Source organism: Lampris incognitus, chromosome 4, assembly GCF_029633865.1.
Source record: "Lampris incognitus isolate fLamInc1 chromosome 4, fLamInc1.hap2, whole genome shotgun sequence".
Classification (NCBI taxonomy): Eukaryota; Metazoa; Chordata; class Actinopteri; order Lampriformes; family Lampridae; genus Lampris; species Lampris incognitus.
Genome location: NC_079214.1, coordinates 34030334 through 34051487, shown reverse-complemented (window position 1 = coordinate 34051487; position 21154 = coordinate 34030334). Strand labels below are relative to the sequence as shown.

Below are 21154 nucleotides of genomic sequence, written 5' to 3'. Positions count from 1 at the left end.
CAGCAGGAAGAATCAAAAGTGTGACAGGGATAGAGTCCTCATTTTTTTACCAGTGACCTTAATACTGATCGGTGTGTAAAAAATTCTACATTTCAAGTGATATCTAAAGTTACTGTATCGACAAATTTAAATGGTTCATATATATATATATATATATATATATATATATATATATATCCCCCTTTTTCTCCCCAATTGTATCTGCCAATTACCACACTCTTCTGAGCAGTCCCGATCACTGCTCCAACCCCCCCTGCTGAGCCGGGGAGGGCTGCAGACTACCACATGCCTCCCTCCGATGCATGTGGAGTCACAAGCCGCTTCTTTTCACCTGACAGTGAGGTGTTTTGCCAGGGGGACGTAGTGCATGGGAGGATCACGCTATTCCCCACAGTTCCCCCTCCCCCTGAACAGGCGCCCTGACCGACCAGAAGAGGCGCTAGTGCAGCGACCAGGACACATACCCACATCCGACTTCCCACCTGTAGACACGGCCAATTGTGTCTGTAGGGATGCCCGAAATGACCTGGAAGTACATGAGGATTCGAACTGCCGATCCCCGTGTTGGTAGGCAACAGAATAGACTGCTACGCTACCCGGACGCCCCTAAATGGGCTATATTTCACCACCACCAGTTAACTACTGGTTATTCACAAGTAAATAGTATATGCTAAGGTTTTAAATCAATAAATGAATTGCTTTCCTGTTCCCAACACTAACGAGGATATTCGAGTTATAGAAAAGTTTATATTGAAGAGCCTCAAGAAAGCCCTGCCAAGATTTGTGGCAACGAGGGGAAAACATAAGATTTTAAGACTCAATATTGGACGAAAAGTGAACTTTCTTTTGTCTGTAGTTTGTGGGGGGGAACAGAAAACAGGAAGCTGGCAGGAGAGATGGTTGTTGTTGGACTGGATCCCTACATCAACATGTGCATGGTTCATGTACCAGGTGGTGGCCTAAGGTGCCCCTCGGGGGACTTTGTCCATCTTTTTTTTTGACACGGCCTCAGTTTCATTTCAACTGAATAAGCCTAATGGCACAAAGTATGGGCAACTATTGAGCCCCGTGGAATTGCTGTCCCATTTAAACCACTTCTTCTCAACTACAATCCTCACATCTGTTCCGTCCCTTCCCTGCTTGTTGTCATGGTTGGATATGGTGGCATATGATATAGTGCTGATGAGGGGAAGTGGAAAGAGGGTGCAGATGGGCTAGGGGTGGCTGAGGGGGTGGGTTATGGCAGCCATGGATACCCTCTGCCATGTGCAACACATGCAATGGCCAACAGCAAGCCCTCCAGACCAAACCATTGAAGTACACTTCAGAGGTGGCGGGTAATAGGAGGAGATGAGGAGGAGAGAGAGCTGGAGGAAGGTGATGGAAAAGAGGAAAAAGAAGTCAGAAGATATCTTATATATATATAAAGATCGATGTCGAAAAACCCTTTAATATGAAACAAGCTTGAACTGAAATAGATTAAAGTTTTTTTCCCCTACATCTATCTTAATGTGCCGCTTCTAATTTGTTGAGCATGTTTATGAACACCACTGATGGCTTCCGAAAAAAAAAAAAAAAAAAACGCTATCTATCTATCTATCTATCTATCTATCTATCTATCTATCTATCTATCTATCTATCTATCTATCTATCTATCTATCTATCTATCTATCTATCTATAGCATTTTTTTTTACTATATATAGCGTTTTTTTCCAGAAACCATCAATGGTGTTGTTGATAAAAGTGCTAAACAAATGAGGAGCAGAATATTAAGATAGATGTAGGAAAAAAATTAATACATTGCAGTACAAGCTTGTTTCGTGCATCATGCACTCATCAGCTGCCAATGTGATGAAACAACAGAAAAAATACAGTCAATAAATACTACATTGCCCCTCATCAAATCTCTAGTTACAGTGGAGTGCAACCAATGAGAGGATAGAAAACATTTGAAAAATTACAACCAATGGGGTAGGTTGTTACGATGCACAGCAACCAATGGGGGGGATAGAAAACATTACAACCAATGGGGTAGGGGTTGGGGCTTGTTTTGAAAAAGCACAGATTTAAAGGGCCAGGGCACTAGTGAAAAAGCATACATTTAAAATATAACAAGATAACATGAAATGGGAAATGGGGTACTTTACGTATATCATATAGTGGCATGGTACTGGGGCTGGGGCACAGTTGGAAGGGCAGACAGTAAAAATATAAAAATATAACATCTAATAAATGTCACATGTGTATCATCTAATGGAGCGGGGGATATAATAAAGACATTGGTTTATTTGTAATTGCAAAGCAGATATTTTTTTCTGTGTCTACAGCTGGTGGCCAATTCATTTCTACTGTTCAAGGTGGACACATCAGGCTTGCAAATAATAAAACATTTCTCTGCTATATATATATGGGGGGGGAGAGAGAGAGAGAGAGAGAGAGAGAGAGAGAGAGAGAGAGAGAGAGAGAGAGAGAGAGAGAGAGAGAGAGAGAGAGAGAGAGAGAGAGAGAGAGAGAGAGAGAGAGAGAGAGAGGAGAAAGGAGAGTGATGAGAGAGTGGACGGCTTGAGACAAATTGATCACCAAGCCGTGGCGGGGGGAAGTGGAACACATGAAGGTGTATAGAGAGTCATGGTTACTTTTGCCAAGGTCATTTCAGTAACCATCAGGTTTTTAAAATGTGAGCTGTACTTTTTATTATACTTATTTTCTGGTCGTGACTGTTTTCATTTGCTTCTTTCTGACGTGACGCAGTCTGAGCTGCATTTGATGCATGAACACTACTACATAAAGTTTATCATTGAGTTTATTACTATTATTATAATACTGACAAATATTTTTTCACAAATTTGAATATATGGGATATATGGTCGTCTTCCCAACACATTCCAAATTGTGTTTCAGTATATGATCACATGAATGAGCAGAGAAAGTCCAACACCTACCCACATCTAATGAAACATATTTTAGTTATCGTTCCTTTCCATCAGGGCCGCATGGTGGTGCAGCGGTTAGCAGTGTCGCCTTACAGAAAAAGGTTCTTGGGTTCAATTCAAGCCCCTACATCACGCGATTGCATGCTCTCCCTGTGTCCACATGGGTTTCCATCCACATGCCAAAGACATGCATGTTAGCTAAACTACAGACTAGAGAAATTGCCAATAGGAATGAATGGGGCATGAGTGATCCCTGATGGGATAAGCTCCAGCCCCCCCACAACTCTGAATTGGATTAAATAGGTCTAGATAATGGATAGATGGATGGATCATGGTTGTTCAGTGAGTCAGTTTGGAAGTCTATGTTTCGGGTAAGTGTGATTTTACAGTACTTCAGCAAATGCCATACTGGTGCCACCGAAAACTCAACCATGTACTGGGTTTTTTAAACTGAACCTCGTTTCAATGCAAATACCAATAATTGCATAGAGTGACACACAAAATATTTGCAAGGCCCACCTATTGTATTTCCACACTGAACACTGTTGTAAACAACAATAATGACAACAGCAATAAAAAATGTGAAACTAAAGATTTGGACCCAACCAGCATGATAATCCACCATGGTCTTTCAGAGTGCTTTTCGTCGCGTGGCAACTGACAGCTGTATGTCACCTCATGACAGATGACAGTGGGACAGGGAAGGCGACATGGAAAAGAGGACGAGGAAGGAGAGGGAGACAGGGATTGACTCATACGCCAAGGGCAATGGAGGGGAAAGGGGGTGAGGAAGCAAGTAGCAGAGCGCATACAATAACGAAAGGAGCAGAGAGGAAATGAGGAAGATAATAAGGACCAGAGAGAGGATTGAGATTAGAGGAACAGCGTGGAAGAAATTGTCGAGGAAATAGAAAGAGCACAGGGGAGATAATGGTGCTGAAGAGAGAGAGATGGATAAGCAAATGAAAGAGGGATTGTAGTGAGGATGAAAAGCTTAGAACAGCGCAGAGTTTAGAACGATGACAGGAACGCCGTGCGAGGGGAAGAAAGAGGGGGAAAAAAGGAAAGGAGGGAATGAGAAGAATTGGGGGGGTGGCTTGTTGAATGAAGGAAAACAGATGCATTTTCTCTCTACAAAACCCTCCATCCCAGAGAATGGGTCAGTACAACAGGATGATGGGAGAGTTCTCAGCTCTGGTGTGAGCCTTGATCATGTTCTTTTTGCACAACACATTATTTTTACTCTTGCAGGCTGAGGTGTGCTAAATCCTAACACACACACACACACACACACACACACACACACACACACACACACACACACACACACAAAGAATAGGAGTGCACAGACACACACTCATGCATGCAGAACAAAAAACACTAAATTGACATATAACTCCATCAAATGGCATGACCACACGCCAACAAACAGAGCTCTAATGAAGAGAACATATAGCATTAAAGCAGACTAAGCATGCCTCATTGAGCTGTGCTAATCACAATTTATTAACCTCTGTAATTGCCCACTTGAAATTCCGAGTGAAGACATTTCACAAGGAGTACATTGTCCAGAATGCAACAGTATGCAAGCACAATTCGGACCCTGTGTGTGTGGAACTCCAACTGTACAACCCTCAAAATTTTCATGGCAACAAAGACCTCTCAAATCTCCCACTGTAGTTGATCTCACCAACCCACCTAGGACCACTTGATCATTTAGTTCTTGTGGTCCCTATCATCAACATTTCCTGAACTTGGTCCAACTTATGCCTGAGCTCTCCATTATACTTCTTTTTGGGTCTTTTCCTCTTGTCAGACTGGGGCAGGAATTGAGGACCCAAGTGCAGAAAAGGTAAAAGGTGAAACAAAAGGTTTAATGGCATGAAACATGAGGGTATCCGGAACACAGAAGTACACATAACAGTACGCTTTGACAACAGTGACAACAAACGAACTAAACAGTAAACTTAAATACACAGAAACTTAATTTAATAGTCATCAACAGCTTTGGGGCAAATGGGTACCTGAGCAAAACTGGACATGACTCGGGACTGGGATAATGTGAGGGCAGGGCTAGACATGAGACACAGGAAACAGGACTGTCCTGGCTGTTCCTGGTTTCAGAAACTCCAGCTCTGTTTTCTGTGTCTCATGCCTAGCCCTGCTCTGACACCATCTCAGACCAGAGAGGCCTGTCCAGTTTTTCTCAGTTGCCCATTTGCTCCACGGCTGTTGTTGATTATTCAATCAAATTCCAGTGTATTTACATTTGGCTGTTTAGTTTGTTTGTGGTCAGAGTGTACCATGGCATCACCATGTCCGTATTATGTCCCGGTCATGTGTGTTCCTGATACTCTCATGTTTCCTACCAGTAAACATGTTGTTTCACCTGTTACTGCAGCTGGGTCCTAAATTCTTGCTCCCTCCATGACACCTCTCCCACCAGGTCAACAGCAAACTACTAAAGCGGACAAACTCAAAAGAACTCAGGCATTCCCGACACAAGCATTGGTTTGAGTTGATATGATACAGATGGGTGACAAATGAAAGGAAAAACCAACACAGAGTGTCTTAGTAAGGTGTTGGTCCACCAAAAGCCTCCAGAACAGCTTCAGAACAGCTTCAGTGCTCCATGTCATAGATGTCACTCAGAATAACTTTGTATTGATTTGCAGTGACCCTTCCCTCTAAGGGGACAAGTGGACCCAAAGCATGCCAGAAAAATGTCCCCCACAGCATACCAGAGCCCCTGGGCCCCCTCACTGTAGGGGTCAATTATCCAGGTTTTTCCTTTAATTTGTCACCCATCTGTATATGATAAAAGATGATGATGAAATAAAATGAAAAGTATAAATACTGCACAAGACGGTTCTCTTGTTCCTTCCTGCTGGTACAGATGGATGCTCTCATGGGCCTGGCAGTGCGTACTGCTGCAAAGTGCTTACCCTCAGTTGCTGCATACATCCAGGGGCTAAAACTCTTTGTAGTAAAGAGCCTGACTAATTCACTGATGTAAACAAAAACTTGCCTTGTTAATCAAGTGCTCTTCTGGAGTGGCTGTGGAGGACCATCAAGGACCCCACAGGCTTGCTGTCTATAAATGCCTGCCTGAAAAAGGCCCTTTTGTAACTCACGATGTAGGCTATGAGTCAATCATGCAATGAGGCAGCTCTTAACGCTGCCAAGGTTTTCACTAGGATGGAGGTGGTTTTGCAGTTAAAACAGACACAACACACACATATGCATACACACACACACACCGACACACACACACACACACATGCAAGAAAAAGCCGGCCAAACAAGTCCATGTATTTGCCAACTGTAAAAGCTCACCACACTCTTTTGCTATTATTAAACAACTCAGACCTCGTGTTTTCCCTTCAGCTGTACGTGAACAGTGTGTATGCTGCAACGCATTTCTCCCACCACACAAGGAGAGAAAGCTAAATGCTGTAGCCCTGCAGACAGCAAGTTTCCTCTAAAACCTAAATAAATCAAAGATCAAAGGTCCAAGATTTTATTTCTTGCTCTGGAGGCAGTCTTTGGTTGCTATCAATATTTGACCTTTTACACCGTTGCCATGGTTGCAATTGGGATGCAAAAAAGTGCACTATCATTTTATGAAATGTTCATTTGAAATCTGTTCTATATCGACTGACATGCAGATTGTGGAGAGCCGAGTTGTTCGGTTTTACCTGAAAAGGACTTTGGCTGTTGTAGTTCTTCACTTCTTTGTCAGCTCCGCGAACAAGCAGCACCCTGGCACAATTATCCTGGGGAGGAAAAAGGAAGGCAATGGTAAGAACACTAACTGTCAATGTGGCAGTGCTGCAAGTACCATCCCGTCCTTCAAATTCTCCTACTCTGGCCAGAGTAACAAAATGCTAAATTTTTCATAGATTTAGTGGAAAAAGCAAAGATGGCAGTGGAGCAAGAATTGTTTACTGTGGCAGTCCTTATGGATGCAGGACGCTAGCTTCAAAACAGACGAAGCAGAAGAGGTAAAGCATGACCACATAATTACTACCTATACAAGCAATTGAGCATCTCTCTTATGTAGTGTGTAATCTACTGAGGGAGGGGGGGGGGGGGGGAGAGAGAGACAGACAGACAGAGCGCGCGAGAGAGAGAACAGAGGGATGGTGAGAGCTGAGGGGTTTGAATCAACTTCACAAATCGCCCACAAAGTGCTCAACTACGCATGTACAGTACAGTAATATGGATATTCATTTTGGAGCCACAATAAAATATTGACAATAAAGAGGTCTGTATCTGTTCTCTCTCTCTCTCTCACACACACACACACACGCACACGGACACGCACGCACGCACACACACACATGTTCGTTTATAAACTTATCCTCTACCCCAGAAATTACCCTTTTCCTTTTTTACTTGTGGAGTAATTTTTAGGTCTCCACAAGGAAAACGGTCATTTGGTCATTTGGTGGTAGGTGGTTTGGAATTGCGCCATCTGTATGAGGACATTAGAGCCTCATGAGTGTAGATAAATTAAACACACACACACACACACACACACACACGCTCAGCTGCTATGAAATTTTATTTCATCTTTTGAAATATGATTTTCTGAAATGTTTGTGTTTTGCAATCACACAGAGTCCCAGGGGTTTTTTTTTCGGGGGGGGGGGTGTCCCCCTTTTTCTACCCAATATATCTAGCCAATTAACCCACTCTTCCGAGCCATCCCGGTCACTGTGCCACCCCCTCTGCCGATCCGGGGAGGTTGCAGACTACCACATGCCTCCTCTGATACATGTGGAGTCGCCAGCCACTTCTTTTCACCTGACAGTGAGGAGTTTCACCAGGGGGACGTAGCATGTGGGAGGATCACGCTATTCCCCCCAGTTCCCCCTCCCTCCCAAACAGGTGCTCCGACTGAGCAGAGGAGGCGCTAGTGCAGCGACCAGGACACATACCCACATCCGGCTTCCCACCCGCAGACACGGTCAATTGTGTCTGTAGGGATGCCCGACCAAGCCAGAGGTAACACGAGGATGCGATCCAGTGATCCCCGTGTTGGTAGGCAACGGAATAGACTGCCATGCTACCCGGACACCCACCAAGGGTTTCTTTAGTTCGAGGACAGCGGAGCAAACAACATGCATCCACGTGATAGTTAATACATCAAGCTCCTTCCTTCAAACTCATCTGCCATTCTATCTACCCACTGCAGTGACTGTTAGTGTACATGTAAAACATTAAATGTCGACCACACAAGACAGGTAAAATGCAAAAGGAGACAATAATGCACAAATGCATCATCAAAATACATGCTCAAACCCTAATTATTCCACAGGTTAAAGATGGACAGACTGAAAGGTAGGCAGGCAGATAGACTGAGCCAGATACCCTGGATCAAATACAAAAGCCAGGGTGAGTCAGTGCTCTTTTTTTTTTTTTTACAAAGTTAATCCAGCCTTAAGTAAAAACAAATTCGTTGATTGTGGACTTTGGATGATTCTAGTTAACACCGGAGTGAGCAGGAGTAATACTTATCCCTGCACCCTTACACTCCGACACACAAAAGTATATAGTTATTGCTAACATTTTGAAGGCTTGCAATCATTGACAGAACGATGGCTTTTAGAGGAATTTGGTTTGCATTCTGAGGACGTACTAAATGGGTGTGATAACTTCACAACATCAGAAGCACAGGACACAGCATTGGACAAATACAATATTAAGATATTCTAACACAATACTCTGATCCATACCCCTCCCCAAGGTGGTCTGCAGAGGTTCAAGGACAAAGGAGAAAGAAACAGTCAAGAAGAGTACCAACGCTGTTTATCCTTTGCTTTTTGGAGTTAATGTATGTCTGTGCTGGTGAAAGAATGGAGTCTGCCTGATGAGAGCTGTCCGTTATTGTTGATTCTGTTGAGATTATGTCACAGCGTCACACCATATTCTCTGTAGGACTTGATGTCATGATAGGATCTATCCATCAGGTATTGGAATGATAACCAATCATTTTTAAAATCCACTATAATTAAGATTTACATGCAAACAAATGTCCTTTGTTATCTTTCTCTATCTGGTGTATTTGGGATACTAGGGAATGCACAAATACCCAAGTTGGGAAAATTTTTGTAGTTGTTCACATTAATGAGTTTCTTGAGAAAATTGATTTCCTTTCATTACTTGTTGAGTTGTTGTCAGGTCATGAGGAGTATATAACGAGCAATTTGATTCCCTGCAACCAGCCTCAGGGGACTCGCCTCTGCCTGAGAAGATCAGATATATATGGGTGTTTTTCCCATGATGTGACACATTGTATACAGGGTTTGTTATGCTTGCTGTCAGCAGGAAGCAACCTTTGAGGTTAGTTACCATGCATTTCTTAGAATTTTCACTCCATAACAAGTTGTTTTTCATCATGTCATGTCCTGTCATGTCAATAGTAGGCATTTACTCTCAGTATATTTCTGTATAATGTCATCATTTTAAGTTCCCCAAATCTCACCGGAGCTGGGTTCAGAAATTTTTGAAAGTAGCATATCTTTCGTATTTCATGTATATATTTACATTTACTCTATATCAGTGTGCATCTTAACTTCTTGAGTGATTCTGAATTGCTGGTTTATCTAGAATAGAGTAAGTATCATCTTTCTTGCTTAACAAGTTACTACTAGTCTTATTCCAGCTGTTTGAGTATTAGTCTTTTTGTCTATACATCTGCTGCTGGTTCCTAGTGGGATCTTATTCCAGCTGGAGCTGTCTTCTTCTATTTACTTATTTGTCTTATTTACTTATTCTAGCTGTAGCTGTTTTTTACCTAGTATGTCCTTAAATATTTCTTGTTGCCCAGCTGTTTTGACTTAGTTATCCTTTTAGCTTATACATATATTCCTTGGTAACTTGCTGTCTGCAGTTTTAATACTATTGTGTGAGGTTTGATAGAGTTTTACATAAGTGACCAGTTTCTGGGCAATAAGCCTATTTTCAGTGTACCTCTTTGGCCAATTGGGTGTTGAGTGACCAGGGTGTGGCCTGCACTCATGGCAGACAATTAGCAGACAATTAGCAATCAGTGTTCTTTAAATCACTGCTGCTACTTGGAAGCGTCAGGCAAACAAGCCTAGGTTGAACGAAGGCTAGAGTGAACAAAGGCAAGCGCAACTTTTCAAGCCAAGACCTCGTCAAGCACAGACTGCTGTTTTTAGATCCAGTCAGTCAGCTGTATTTTGTGTACCTAGTATAGACTATGTGTTTCCTTCACATTCCTGTCCTTTCCTCTTCCCGCGGCTGGCACAGACATTGGGTCACTCCTAGGCGCTGTGACCCTACCAATCTCATCTATCCCACTCTCTCCGCTCATGTTGAGCAAGTGGTGACGGGAGGGCTCTGGAATTGCTAGTCTGCGGTGCCGAAAGCTGAGTTTATCTCAAGCTATGCATCCTTGCTCTCCCTCAACTTTCTTGCTCTAACTGAGACCTAGATCATGCCAGAAAACACTACAACACCCGCAGCTATGTCTGATGTGTACTCTTTTTCTCACACTCCCAGAGCTGGGAGGTGGGGTGGTGGTACTGGCCTGCTAATCTCCCTGAAATGGAAATACTCTCTTGTTTCCATTCCACAATTTTCTCTGCCCTCTTTTGAATTTCATGCTGTTACTGTCTCTTATCCAGTCAAACTCACCATCGTGGTTGTGTACCGCCCACCAGGCCCCCTTGGTGAGTTTCTGGAGGAGCTTGACACACTTGTCTCGCACTTCCCTGTTGATGACTCTGCACATATCCTTCTCGGTGACTTCAACATCCACACGGACAAGCTAGATCCTCTTCTCTCTTTCCTCTTCTCCTTTGACTTTCACCTCTCACCCTCTCCTCCTACCCACAAGGCCGGCAACCAGCTGGACCTTATCTTTACTAGACACTGTCCTATTTCCAATCTGTTACTCCCCTCCAGCTCTCTGACCACTATTTCATGTCCGACTCTCTCCCTCTCTTCACCCCCCTCAGCCCCTTCCCCTACCCATATGTTTTCCACCCGTAGACACCTCTGCTCTATCTTCACCACTGATCTTTCTTCCTCTGTTACCTCTATCCTCCCTACACCTGAATCTTTCTGTCTCCTACCCCCTGGCACTGCTACTGATCTTCTTCTCTCTACCCTTTCCTCTTCTCTGGACAATCTCTGTCCCCTCACCTCCAGGCCTGCACGCCCAACTCCACCTGCCCCTTGGCTGACCAACTCAGTACATACTGACAGACGGAGCCTGAGAGTGGCAGAGTGCAAATGGAGAAAAGGCAAACTCCCAGATGACCTTCTCAACTTCCAGTCTCTTCTTTCCACTTTCTCCTCCTCCCTTTCTGCTGCTAAGGCTGCCTTCTATCGCTCTAAAATCCTATCCTCTGCCTCTAATCCTAAGAAACTCTTTGACACCTTCTCTACACTTCTTCAGCCCCCACCTCCTCCTCCTACTTCCTCACTTCTCCCTGATGACTTCACTAACTTCTTTGACAAGAAGGTAAACGACATCAGATCCACCTTTTCTCACCACCCGGTTAGTGCTGCTTGCACTATCCCACCCTCCGCACCCTCCCTCACCTCTCCACGTCCCACCCTATCCCACCTCGCGCCCCTCTCCCCCGACGAGGTTCTAAACCTCATCACATCCAGTTGCTCCACAACATGCTCCCTTGACCCGGTCCCCTCCCCTCTTCTTCAGTCTATAGCACCTGAACTCCTTCCCTATCTAACCCATCTCATCAACACCTCCCTCCTGGCAGGATGCTTTCCATCTGCCTTCAAGACTGCTAGAGTCACCCCCCCCCCTTTTCAAGAAACCATCACTTAACCCCTCTGATGTCAAAAACTACAGACCAGTTTCCCTTCTACCCTTTCTATCCAAAACTTTCGAACGTGCTGTCTTTAATCAACGTTCTTTGTACCTCCACCAGAGCAACCTCCTTGACCCCAACCAGTCTGGGTTCAGGGTGGGTCACTCGACAGAGACAGCCTTCCTTGCAGTGACAGAATCGCTGCACTATGTGAGAGCAAACTCTCTCTCCTCTGTCCTGATACTCCTGGACCTGTCAGCTGTGTTCGACACAGTGAACCACCAGATACTCCTCTCTACCATCGAGAGGCTGGGTGTCACAGGCTCTGCACTCTCAATGTTTGCAAACTACCTGATGGGTCGCTCCTAGCCGGTGACATCAATGGGATCTGTGTCGGAGCCTTGCAGACTGACTACAGGCATTCCACAGGGTTCGGTTCTGGGTCCTCTCCTTTTCTCCCTGTACACGACATCCCTGGGTTCTGTTATTCGCTTGCATGACTTCTCTTACCATTGTTATGCCGATGACACCCAGCTGATCTTGTCCTTTCCTCCCTCTGACACACAAGTAGAGACACGCATTGCTGTGTGCTTGACTGATATCTCGGAGTGGATGGCGACACACCACCTGAAGCTCAATCTGGACAAGACAGAGCTGATGTTCCTCCCCCGGGGAAAGGTTGCCCGCACCGAGACCTGGCCATCACCATTGACAACACCGTGGTGATGCCAATTCGAACTGTGAGGAATCTGGGTGTGATCCTGGACAACCAACTCTCGTTTGCTGAAAACTTTGCATTGGTTGCTCACTCCTGCAGATTTCTCCTCTATAACATCAGGAGGATTCGCCCATTCCTCACCGACGAGATGGCACAGGTGCTCATCCAGGCTCTGATCATCTCTCAGCTGGACTACGGTAACTCCCTCCTTGCCCGCACCCCGGTGTCGGCCATCAGACCTCTGGACCTTGTTCAGAAAGCTGCAGCTCGTCTGGTGTTCAACCGCCTTAAGTTCTCCCACACAACTCCCCTTCTCATGTCCCTACACTGACTCCCAGTAGCTGCTCGCATCCAGTTTAAGACTCTGGTGCTAGCCTACAGGGCAGTGAAAGGAACAGCTTCTTCCTATCTCCAGGCCATGGTCAAGCCCTACACCCCCACCCGACCACTTCACTCTGCTGCCTCGGGACGTCTGGTTGCCCCGTCGCTCAGAGGCCCTTGCTGCCGATCGACCCGGTCACAGCTCTTTTCTGTCCCGGCCCCACAGTGGTGGAATGAACTCCCCACTGATGTCAGGACAGCTGAGTCGCTGCCCATCTTTCGGCGCAGGTTGAAAACTCACCTCTTTAAGAACTACTACCCTGTTACTTGTTCTTAGCACTTATTGTATTCACTCATTAAAAAAAAAACTTTCTTGCACTTTTACTTTAGCACTGGTTTTGCTCTTAGACGCTTGTTTAGATGCACTTATGACCTCTGGTGACTAGTAGTTCTCCTGATTTCCTATGTTAAATGCACTTATTGTAAGTCGCTTTGGATAAAAGCGTCGGCTAAATGACTGTACTGTAATGTAATGTAATGTATTGTATATACTCCCCTAGTCCATCCAACACTACACTTCCACACACACACGCGCACACACACGCACGCACAAACTGAAAACACACAATCCAACCATACATAAGGCTTGTGTGGATAGTATACTCACCTTGGAGGAATACGAGAAAACCCTAACCAATGCCATACTACTAGTGCACACTGGTTTTGATAACACATGCTTATGAGCCAGCTTTCAGGATCCTGCATAACTTAATGTAGGAAATTTACTGCTTCTGTTCCTTTTTTTTTTGTATTTGTTCCCGCTTTTTCTTCCCAATTGAATTCAGCCAATTACCCCACTCTTCTGAACTGTCCCGGTCACTGCTTCACCCCCTCTGCCGATCTGGGGAGGGCTGCAGACTACCACATGCCTCCTCCAATACATGTGAAGTCACCAGCTGCTTCTTTTCACCTGACAGTCAGGAGTTTTGCCAGGGTGACATAGTGTGTGGGAGGATCACACTATTCCCCTCCAGTTCCCCCTCCCACACTGAACAGGCGCCCCAACCAACCAGAGGAGGCACTAGTGCAGCGACCAGGACACATACCCACATCTGGCTTCCCACCCACAGACACAGCCAGTTGTGTCTGTAGAGATGCCCGACCAAGCCAGAGGTAACATGGGGATTCAAACCTGCGAGCCCCGTGTTGGTAGGAAATGGAATAGACCGCTACACTACCCGGACGCCCCGCAATTTTCTGCTTCTGTGTGGCCAAGATGCCTTCAATAAATAGGCTATAACTGAACCAGTAAGACTCAAACAGGCACTGCAGAGAGCAGCAGCAGAACCAGGTCAAAAGTTAAAGCAATATTTTGTGTGCAGTCATTCGCCAAGCTTAACAAAGGCACACAAATGCACATAGAAATAACGTGACATAGCCAAAACTGCATGGACATACAATATGCACACAAATATATGCACACACTCACTGCTCACCTGGTTGTATAGGGCACAGATGTGCAGTGCAGTGTTTCCCGATGCATTCTGGGCACTCATATCTGCTCCATAGAACAGCAAATGTTCCAGGTGCTGCACATGGCCGTGACGGCAAGCCTGTACACACACACACACACACACACACACACACACACACACACACACACACACACACACACACACACACACACACACACAAACACACACACATACACACACACACACACACACACACACCAAAAGAAGACATAAATGCTGTTCACTTTTACAAAGAGCCTATGATAGTTCCACCATAGTAAAGTTGAATGTTTTATAGCTGTAGTAAGAGATCGCCACCACTAGGTGTCAGTGTGCCGCTGAGGAGATAAAACAAAGGCGTAGTAAATTCACACAAGCAAAACTACACATGGGGGGAAAATCGGTTTCATCAGTGCAATTGAAAATCTCATTTGCAACACAATCTATTGCAATATTTAATCCATTTGGGAATAATTACAAGTCAAGGCCCTACAGGCTTTTGTTTTGTACTGACTTCAAATTGTACTTATTTGACTTCATTAATGATTGAGGTAATGGTGAAGGATTTTAGTAAGGTGTTTATAACATGGTTGCTTAAGAAGGTCAGGAACCAACAAAAAAAAAAACCAAAAAAAAACTGAATGTCTGTTAATCAACTGCCAGCTGAAAGAGTAATATTTAATTTGTCAACAAGCAGGTAATTAAAAAAATTTTTTTTATGACCAGTGACCAAAACTAGCATGCTAAGGCTATTGGATGAATGCAACTTTAATATTTAAACAAGCAGAGCACTTGATTTGTCTGGTCATGTCTGTGATTTGTCCAACCATGTGGCTTGCTTTAATGTTTGACAAGATAAACATAATCCAATATTATTGACCAGGCCTGACAGCTAGCGGTCACTCACTATTGCTAATGTGGACCAGCAGATTGTTGTCTCAAATGGGGCAGATACAGGCAGAGAGGCATTCTACAATCCTACTTGGAAATATAGCCATCAGCAGTCGTATATAGCTGATGGTACTAAACATACACAGACATGCACACAACCATCTAAATGTATGTTCAAGCATTATTTTTCTCTCTTTCACACACACAGACAGTTACATTGGGGAGGCAGTGGCTCAGGAGGTAGAGCAGGTCATCTGGTAACTGAAGGATTGCTGTTTCGATCTTCAGCTCCTCCTTGCAAAAATGCCGAAGTGTCCTTTGAGCAAGACACCTAAATCCCTAACTGCTCCCAATGAGCAGGTTGCTACCCAGCATGATTGACACCACCATCAGTGTTTGAGTGTGTGAGTGCATGGGTGAATGTAAGGCATTCATTGATTGTAAAGTGCTTTGAGTGGCTGTTACAGCTAGAAAAGTGCTATGCAATCCATTTATTTACCATTTATACATGCACACACACTATCATGTATTAGCACACACACGCGCGAGCACACTGTCATGAACACATGCATGCACACACACGCGCGCGCACACACACACACACACACACACACACACACCATCACCATCACCATCACAGAGCCTTTCTCTGGTGGCATGCAGAGGTCTTGGCAGGTGGAACAGATGAAGCTGTTTAAGGAGAGCAGCCCTAGAAGAACACAAACTACACACTCACTAATCGTATTCATAAAATACAATGAATGAAAAGGTGTACTATAAAATGTGTTTTTTGCTTGTGTGTGAGAAGGTGTGATGAGAGTGTTTGTGTTTTTGAATGTGTGTTTAATTGTAGCGCACACAGCACAAATCAGTAGTGTTTTAATTAAGAGTGCTTGTGAGACAGAACATGTATGTCCAGATGTGTGTCTGTGCAAGAGTGAGAGATGTGTGTGTGTGCGTGTGCGCATGTGTGCATGACAGTGTGTGTGTGTGTGTGTGTGTGTGTGTGTGTGTGTGTGTGTGTGTGTGTGTGTGTGTGTGTGTGTGTGTGTGTGTGTGTGTGAGCACACGGGGCGTGTGTGACGCGTCAGTGCAGTAGTACTGGGGTAGTAGTGCTTGTAGTCAGTGCATGCTGCATGCTACTTTCTGCTTTCAGATACTGCCGCCGGCTAGCCCTCTTGTAGGGGGTGAAAAGAGGAGCTGAGTGTGCGTAAGTCTCCTCCTGCTGGTACATAGCCTCTCCATCCCCAAGACTCCTGCAGTGCCTCCTCGTGGCCACACACGGTAACTGGGTACTTTGCGGTCCCAGGCCAAACTGTAGGGAATCTCGGAGCAGCACTGGGCCCCAGAGAGAAGGCGCGCAGGCCCACCGGTGTGTGGACACGCCCTGGTGTCTCTCAACCACTGCCCCAGCTATGGGCTAATAGCAACTAAGTCCTCAACGGTGGAGCAGGCGGAAGATGGTCGCTGTGATGAGCACCACAACAACTGCAAAGGTGGAAGAAGGCTGCAGCAAAGAAGGGCCCCCAGTTATCTTGGTCTCCATGCCACTGAATCCCGGCCTTTCTATGCCAAGGACTGTGTGGAGGCTGCCTGTGCACCAGCCTCCCCACATTAAAAGATTCCATGCACAGGCGTCCTCCCGAAAGGGAATCAGACCGTTTAACATCCCGGACAAAGTCCTGTGATGATCAGGAAGTGGTGACGGGGGCAGGATCGTGAAGTCTGGCAGCTCCTAGCCACAACCTGACACACAGGTGGTGAGTGTCTGATTCAGTCGTTAAGCTCTTGGGCTGAGGCAGAAAGAGCTTTTCGGCAGCTGCATCCACGACTGAGCAGCCCTATTGAGGATCCACTCTGCTCACCCTCGTAGGGGAAGGGGCTGGGCAAGGTGCCCTAAACATAGCCAGCCTCGAAAACTCCTGTCTGGGCTACCACACCCAGAGGGATCACCACTAAGCGGTCAGAAACATAAACAGAAGCAAACTTACATTGGAACCTGGAACGTGCGGACCCTCATGGACAATAAACACAGTGATCGACCCGAAAGGCAAACTGCCTTCATCGTCAGGGAGCTAAGGAGATTCCGGATCGATATTGCAGCACTCTCCGAAACCCGACTGGCTGATGAAGGGCAGCTGAAGGAAGAAAAAGGCGGATACACTTTCTTTTGGAAAGGAAAACCTGCTGATGAGTCAAGGATCCATGGTGTGGGTTTTGCTATTAAGAACAGCCTCATCAACCACCTCTCCGAACACCCGGTGAGCATCAATGAACGCCTAATGTCCATACGCCTGACGCTTGCAGGCGGCCAAAAGTCCACTGTTGTTGATGCCTACGCTCCAACACTTGATGCACAAGATGAAGTGAAGGAGGCTTTCTATGCTGACCTGGACAACACCTTAACCATAGTCCCCAAGGAGGACAAGCTAATCCTGCTTGGAGATTTCAAAGCCAGGGTGGGACGAAAACACAATCTATGGAGAGGCACAATAGGGAAGGAAAGAGTTGGCAACATGAACTCCAACGGCATATTACTGCTATCAAAGTGCTCAGAACACAGCCTGGTCATCACCAACACTCTTTTCTGCCAAAGAATAAACTCAAAACATCCTGGATGCATCCTCGCACTAAGCTCTGGCACCTCATCGATTACATATTCATCTGCGCCAAAGACCGCCATGATGTGCTCAACACCAGAGCGATGACCAGTGCGGATGACTGCGGGACAGACCACCACCTCATCTGCTCCATCATGTCCATCAGTCTCACACGGAAAAGAAGTGTGCAAAAAAGACAGTGCCGGCCAAGCTCAACATCGAACGGCTGGGTGACACCACCTTTCGAGAACAGCTCCAGGCTACTCTCAGAGCTGCTCTGCCCAAGCAATACCAAGAAGATATTGTTACACACTGGGACCTGCTTAAGTCTATCGCCATGGACTTCTGCAAAAGCACCCTTGGCTACAAAACCCGGAAACATCAAGACTGGTACGATGAGAGTGACAATGAAATCCAACAGCTCATTGACATCAAGCGGCAAACCTTCATTGCCCGGCAAAATGACATCAACTGCAAGGCTAAAAGAGTAGCCCATGCCATAGGGCAGCTGTTCAATCTCGGGTTAGGCAACTGAAAAAACAGTGGTGGACAAGGAAGGCTCTGGAGATCCAGCAGCTTGCTGACTGTGGGGATACCAGAGGTTTCTTCGATGCCACAAGAGCGGTATATGGCCCCAGCCACCGTTGCCTAGCCCCCCTTCGCTTCAAAGATGGGCTAATGCTGCTGAAAGATAATAAGTCAATGGCCAACAGATGGAAAGAGCATTATGAGGAGCTATTGAACAGGGACACAACTCCTGAGATGGAGGCTCCTGACCAACTCCCTCAACAACCCATCAACGAGAATATGGGAGCACCACCCAGTTGGAACAAGGTGCAGGATGCCATAAGGAAGATGAAGAACAACAAGGCCGCTGGACTTGACTGCAACCCAGCAGAAATCCTGAAGGATGGTGGGCCAGTTCTCCTTAGTCACATCCACGACCTGCTCCTCAACATATGGGAAAAGGAGGAAATCCCTGCACAACTTAGGGATGCCCTCATTGTCTCCATCTTTAAGAAGGAGGACAAGGCAGACTGTGAAAATTACCGTGGCATTTCCCTCCTATCCACCACTGGCAAAACTATCGCCTGGGTTTTGGCTAATAGACTCCTCCCCCTATCAGAAAACATTCTCCCTGAGTCTCAGAGTGGATTTCGCCCAAATGGAGGTACCATGGACATGATTTTCATTGCTCCCTGAAAACAAGAAAAATGCCGGGAACAAAATCAACCACTATATATGGCCTTCATAGACCTCACCAAAGCCTTTGACTCTGTGAACCGACAGGCTCTGTGGCTGTTTCTGGCAAAAATTGGCTGCCTGGACAAATACATCCGGATACTGAGACCACTATACATCAATCAACCACTATACATGGCCTTCATAGACCTCACCAAAGCCTTTGACTCTGTGAACCGACAGGCTCTGTGGCTGTTTCTGGCAAAAATTGGCTGCCCGGACAAATACATCCGGATACTGAGACTATTGCATGACAATATGTCAGCCACAGTACTCAGTGGCAGTGGCAATGAAACGGAACCCTTCAGGGTTAGCACTGGAGTCAAGCAGGGCTGTGTCATTGCTCCTACCCTGTTCTCCATTTTCATTTCTGCTATCCTCCATCTTACGGGTAAACACCTGCCACAAGGAGTCAGAATCATGTACAGAACCGACGGACAACTCCTGAACATCAATAGATTCAGGGCTAAAAGGAGAACCACCACCATATCCATCATGGAGCTGCAGTATGCTGATGACAATGCCCTCATGGCCCATTCCGAAGAGGACCTAAAGTGCATTCTGGATGCTTTTGCCAAGGCATACAAGCAGCTTGGCCTGGCCCTTAACATAAAAAAGACCCAGATCCTCTACCAGCCACTACCCAACACGAATAACCCTGCTCCACCCCCAACTATCTATGTTGACAAAACCAGACTGGAAAATGTGGACCACTTTACATATCTTGGAAGCCTCCTATTCTCCAAAGCTAATATTGATGAGGAAATACACCACCACCTCAGTTGTGTCAGTGGGGTTTTCTCAAGACTGAGGGAAAAGGGTCTTTGAAAACTGCGACCTCCAGGCCAGGATGAAAATTCTGGTCTACAGAGCGGTAGTGTTGCTCACCCTAATGTATGGATCAGAATCCTGGACCACATACAGCAGGCACCTGAGGGCACTAGAGGCACATCATCAGAGGTGCCTCTGAAAAATCCTCAAGATCACCTGGGAAGATAGACGCACCAACACCAGCATCCTGGAGGAGGCTAACATTCCCACTATCACTGCCACCATCGCCCAACACCAGCTCAGATGGACTGGCCATGTCATCCGTATGCCTGACTCTCGCCTTCCAGAACAAGTCCTATACTCCCAGCTTCTCACAGGACAACGTGCCCCAGGAGGTCAAAAGAAAAGGTATAAGGATAACATCCAAGCAAACATCAAAAAATGCCACATAGACCCTAAGACCTGGGAGGACACAGCAACCAACAGGGCGACCTGGAGAAAACTTGTCCAGGAAGGAGCTGCACTATATAATAATGATCTCCACTGTGCTGCAGAAGACAAGCGCAGACTCAGAAAGGAGGAAGTTTCCACCAAAAAGGCCCAAACCAATCCCACAACTACCACCACCCACTCCTGCCCGAACTGCACCAAAATATGCGGCTCCAGGATTGGCCTCTTCCCCCACCTGAAGACCTACAAGGACCAAGAAGGAGGACAGTCATACTCGACCCCGAGTGACCGCCGATGATGATGGTGTGTGTGTGTGTGTGTGTGTGTGTGTGTGTGTGTGTGTGTGTGTGTGTGTGTGTGTGTGTATCAAGCACTAACAAGTCATTCATGTAAACAGGTTTGTGTGTATGTGTGGGCAGGACTAAGAAAAGAGAGGGAGAGGAAGAGAGGGAGAAAAAGAGAGAAAGCAAAAGTGTCAGTTTGTGAGTTAAAGAGAAACAAAAAGAGAAGAGAGAGAGACAAAGCGAAAGCAAGAGATAGTACCTGCCTGCATGTGTGTGTGAGACAAAGAGAGAAAATGAGAGTGAATGTGTGTGCTTATGTATATGTGTCCGTGACAGCATATGTCTATATAGTTTGTGTGTGTGTGTATACCAGTGTTTGTGTGAGAGCATCTGTGTGTGCCTGTGTGTATCTCTGCCTGTGTTTATGTGTGTGCAAACTGCACCTGGTGAACTTCATGCCAGCCGTTCTCATCCTGGCAGCAGACGGCGGCATGGTGGTGCAGTAAGAGCTCACAGCAGCCTGGATCCCCCCCCACCACTACACTGTGGTACAGCGGAGTCAGACCACGACTGTCCTTGTAGTCCGGGGACGCCCCCAACTCCAGCAGAGTCTGGG

General features: G+C 45.9%; 1 protein-coding gene across 1 annotated transcript in view; it reads right to left on the bottom strand.

Annotated features, from left to right (window-relative positions):
- LOC130112029 (SH3 and multiple ankyrin repeat domains protein 2-like) overlaps nucleotides 1-21154 on the bottom strand; it is a 195137-nt gene that overhangs the window by 144256 nt on the left and 29727 nt on the right. Inside the window, exons 6-8 of the mRNA XM_056279335.1 lie at nucleotides 20982-21149; nucleotides 14283-14399; nucleotides 6633-6710 (exon numbers count right to left, since the gene is read on the bottom strand). Of these exons, the coding sequence (XP_056135310.1) occupies nucleotides 6633-6710; nucleotides 14283-14399; nucleotides 20982-21149 (363 nt within the window). The remainder of the gene's footprint in view (nucleotides 1-6632; nucleotides 6711-14282; nucleotides 14400-20981; nucleotides 21150-21154) is intronic.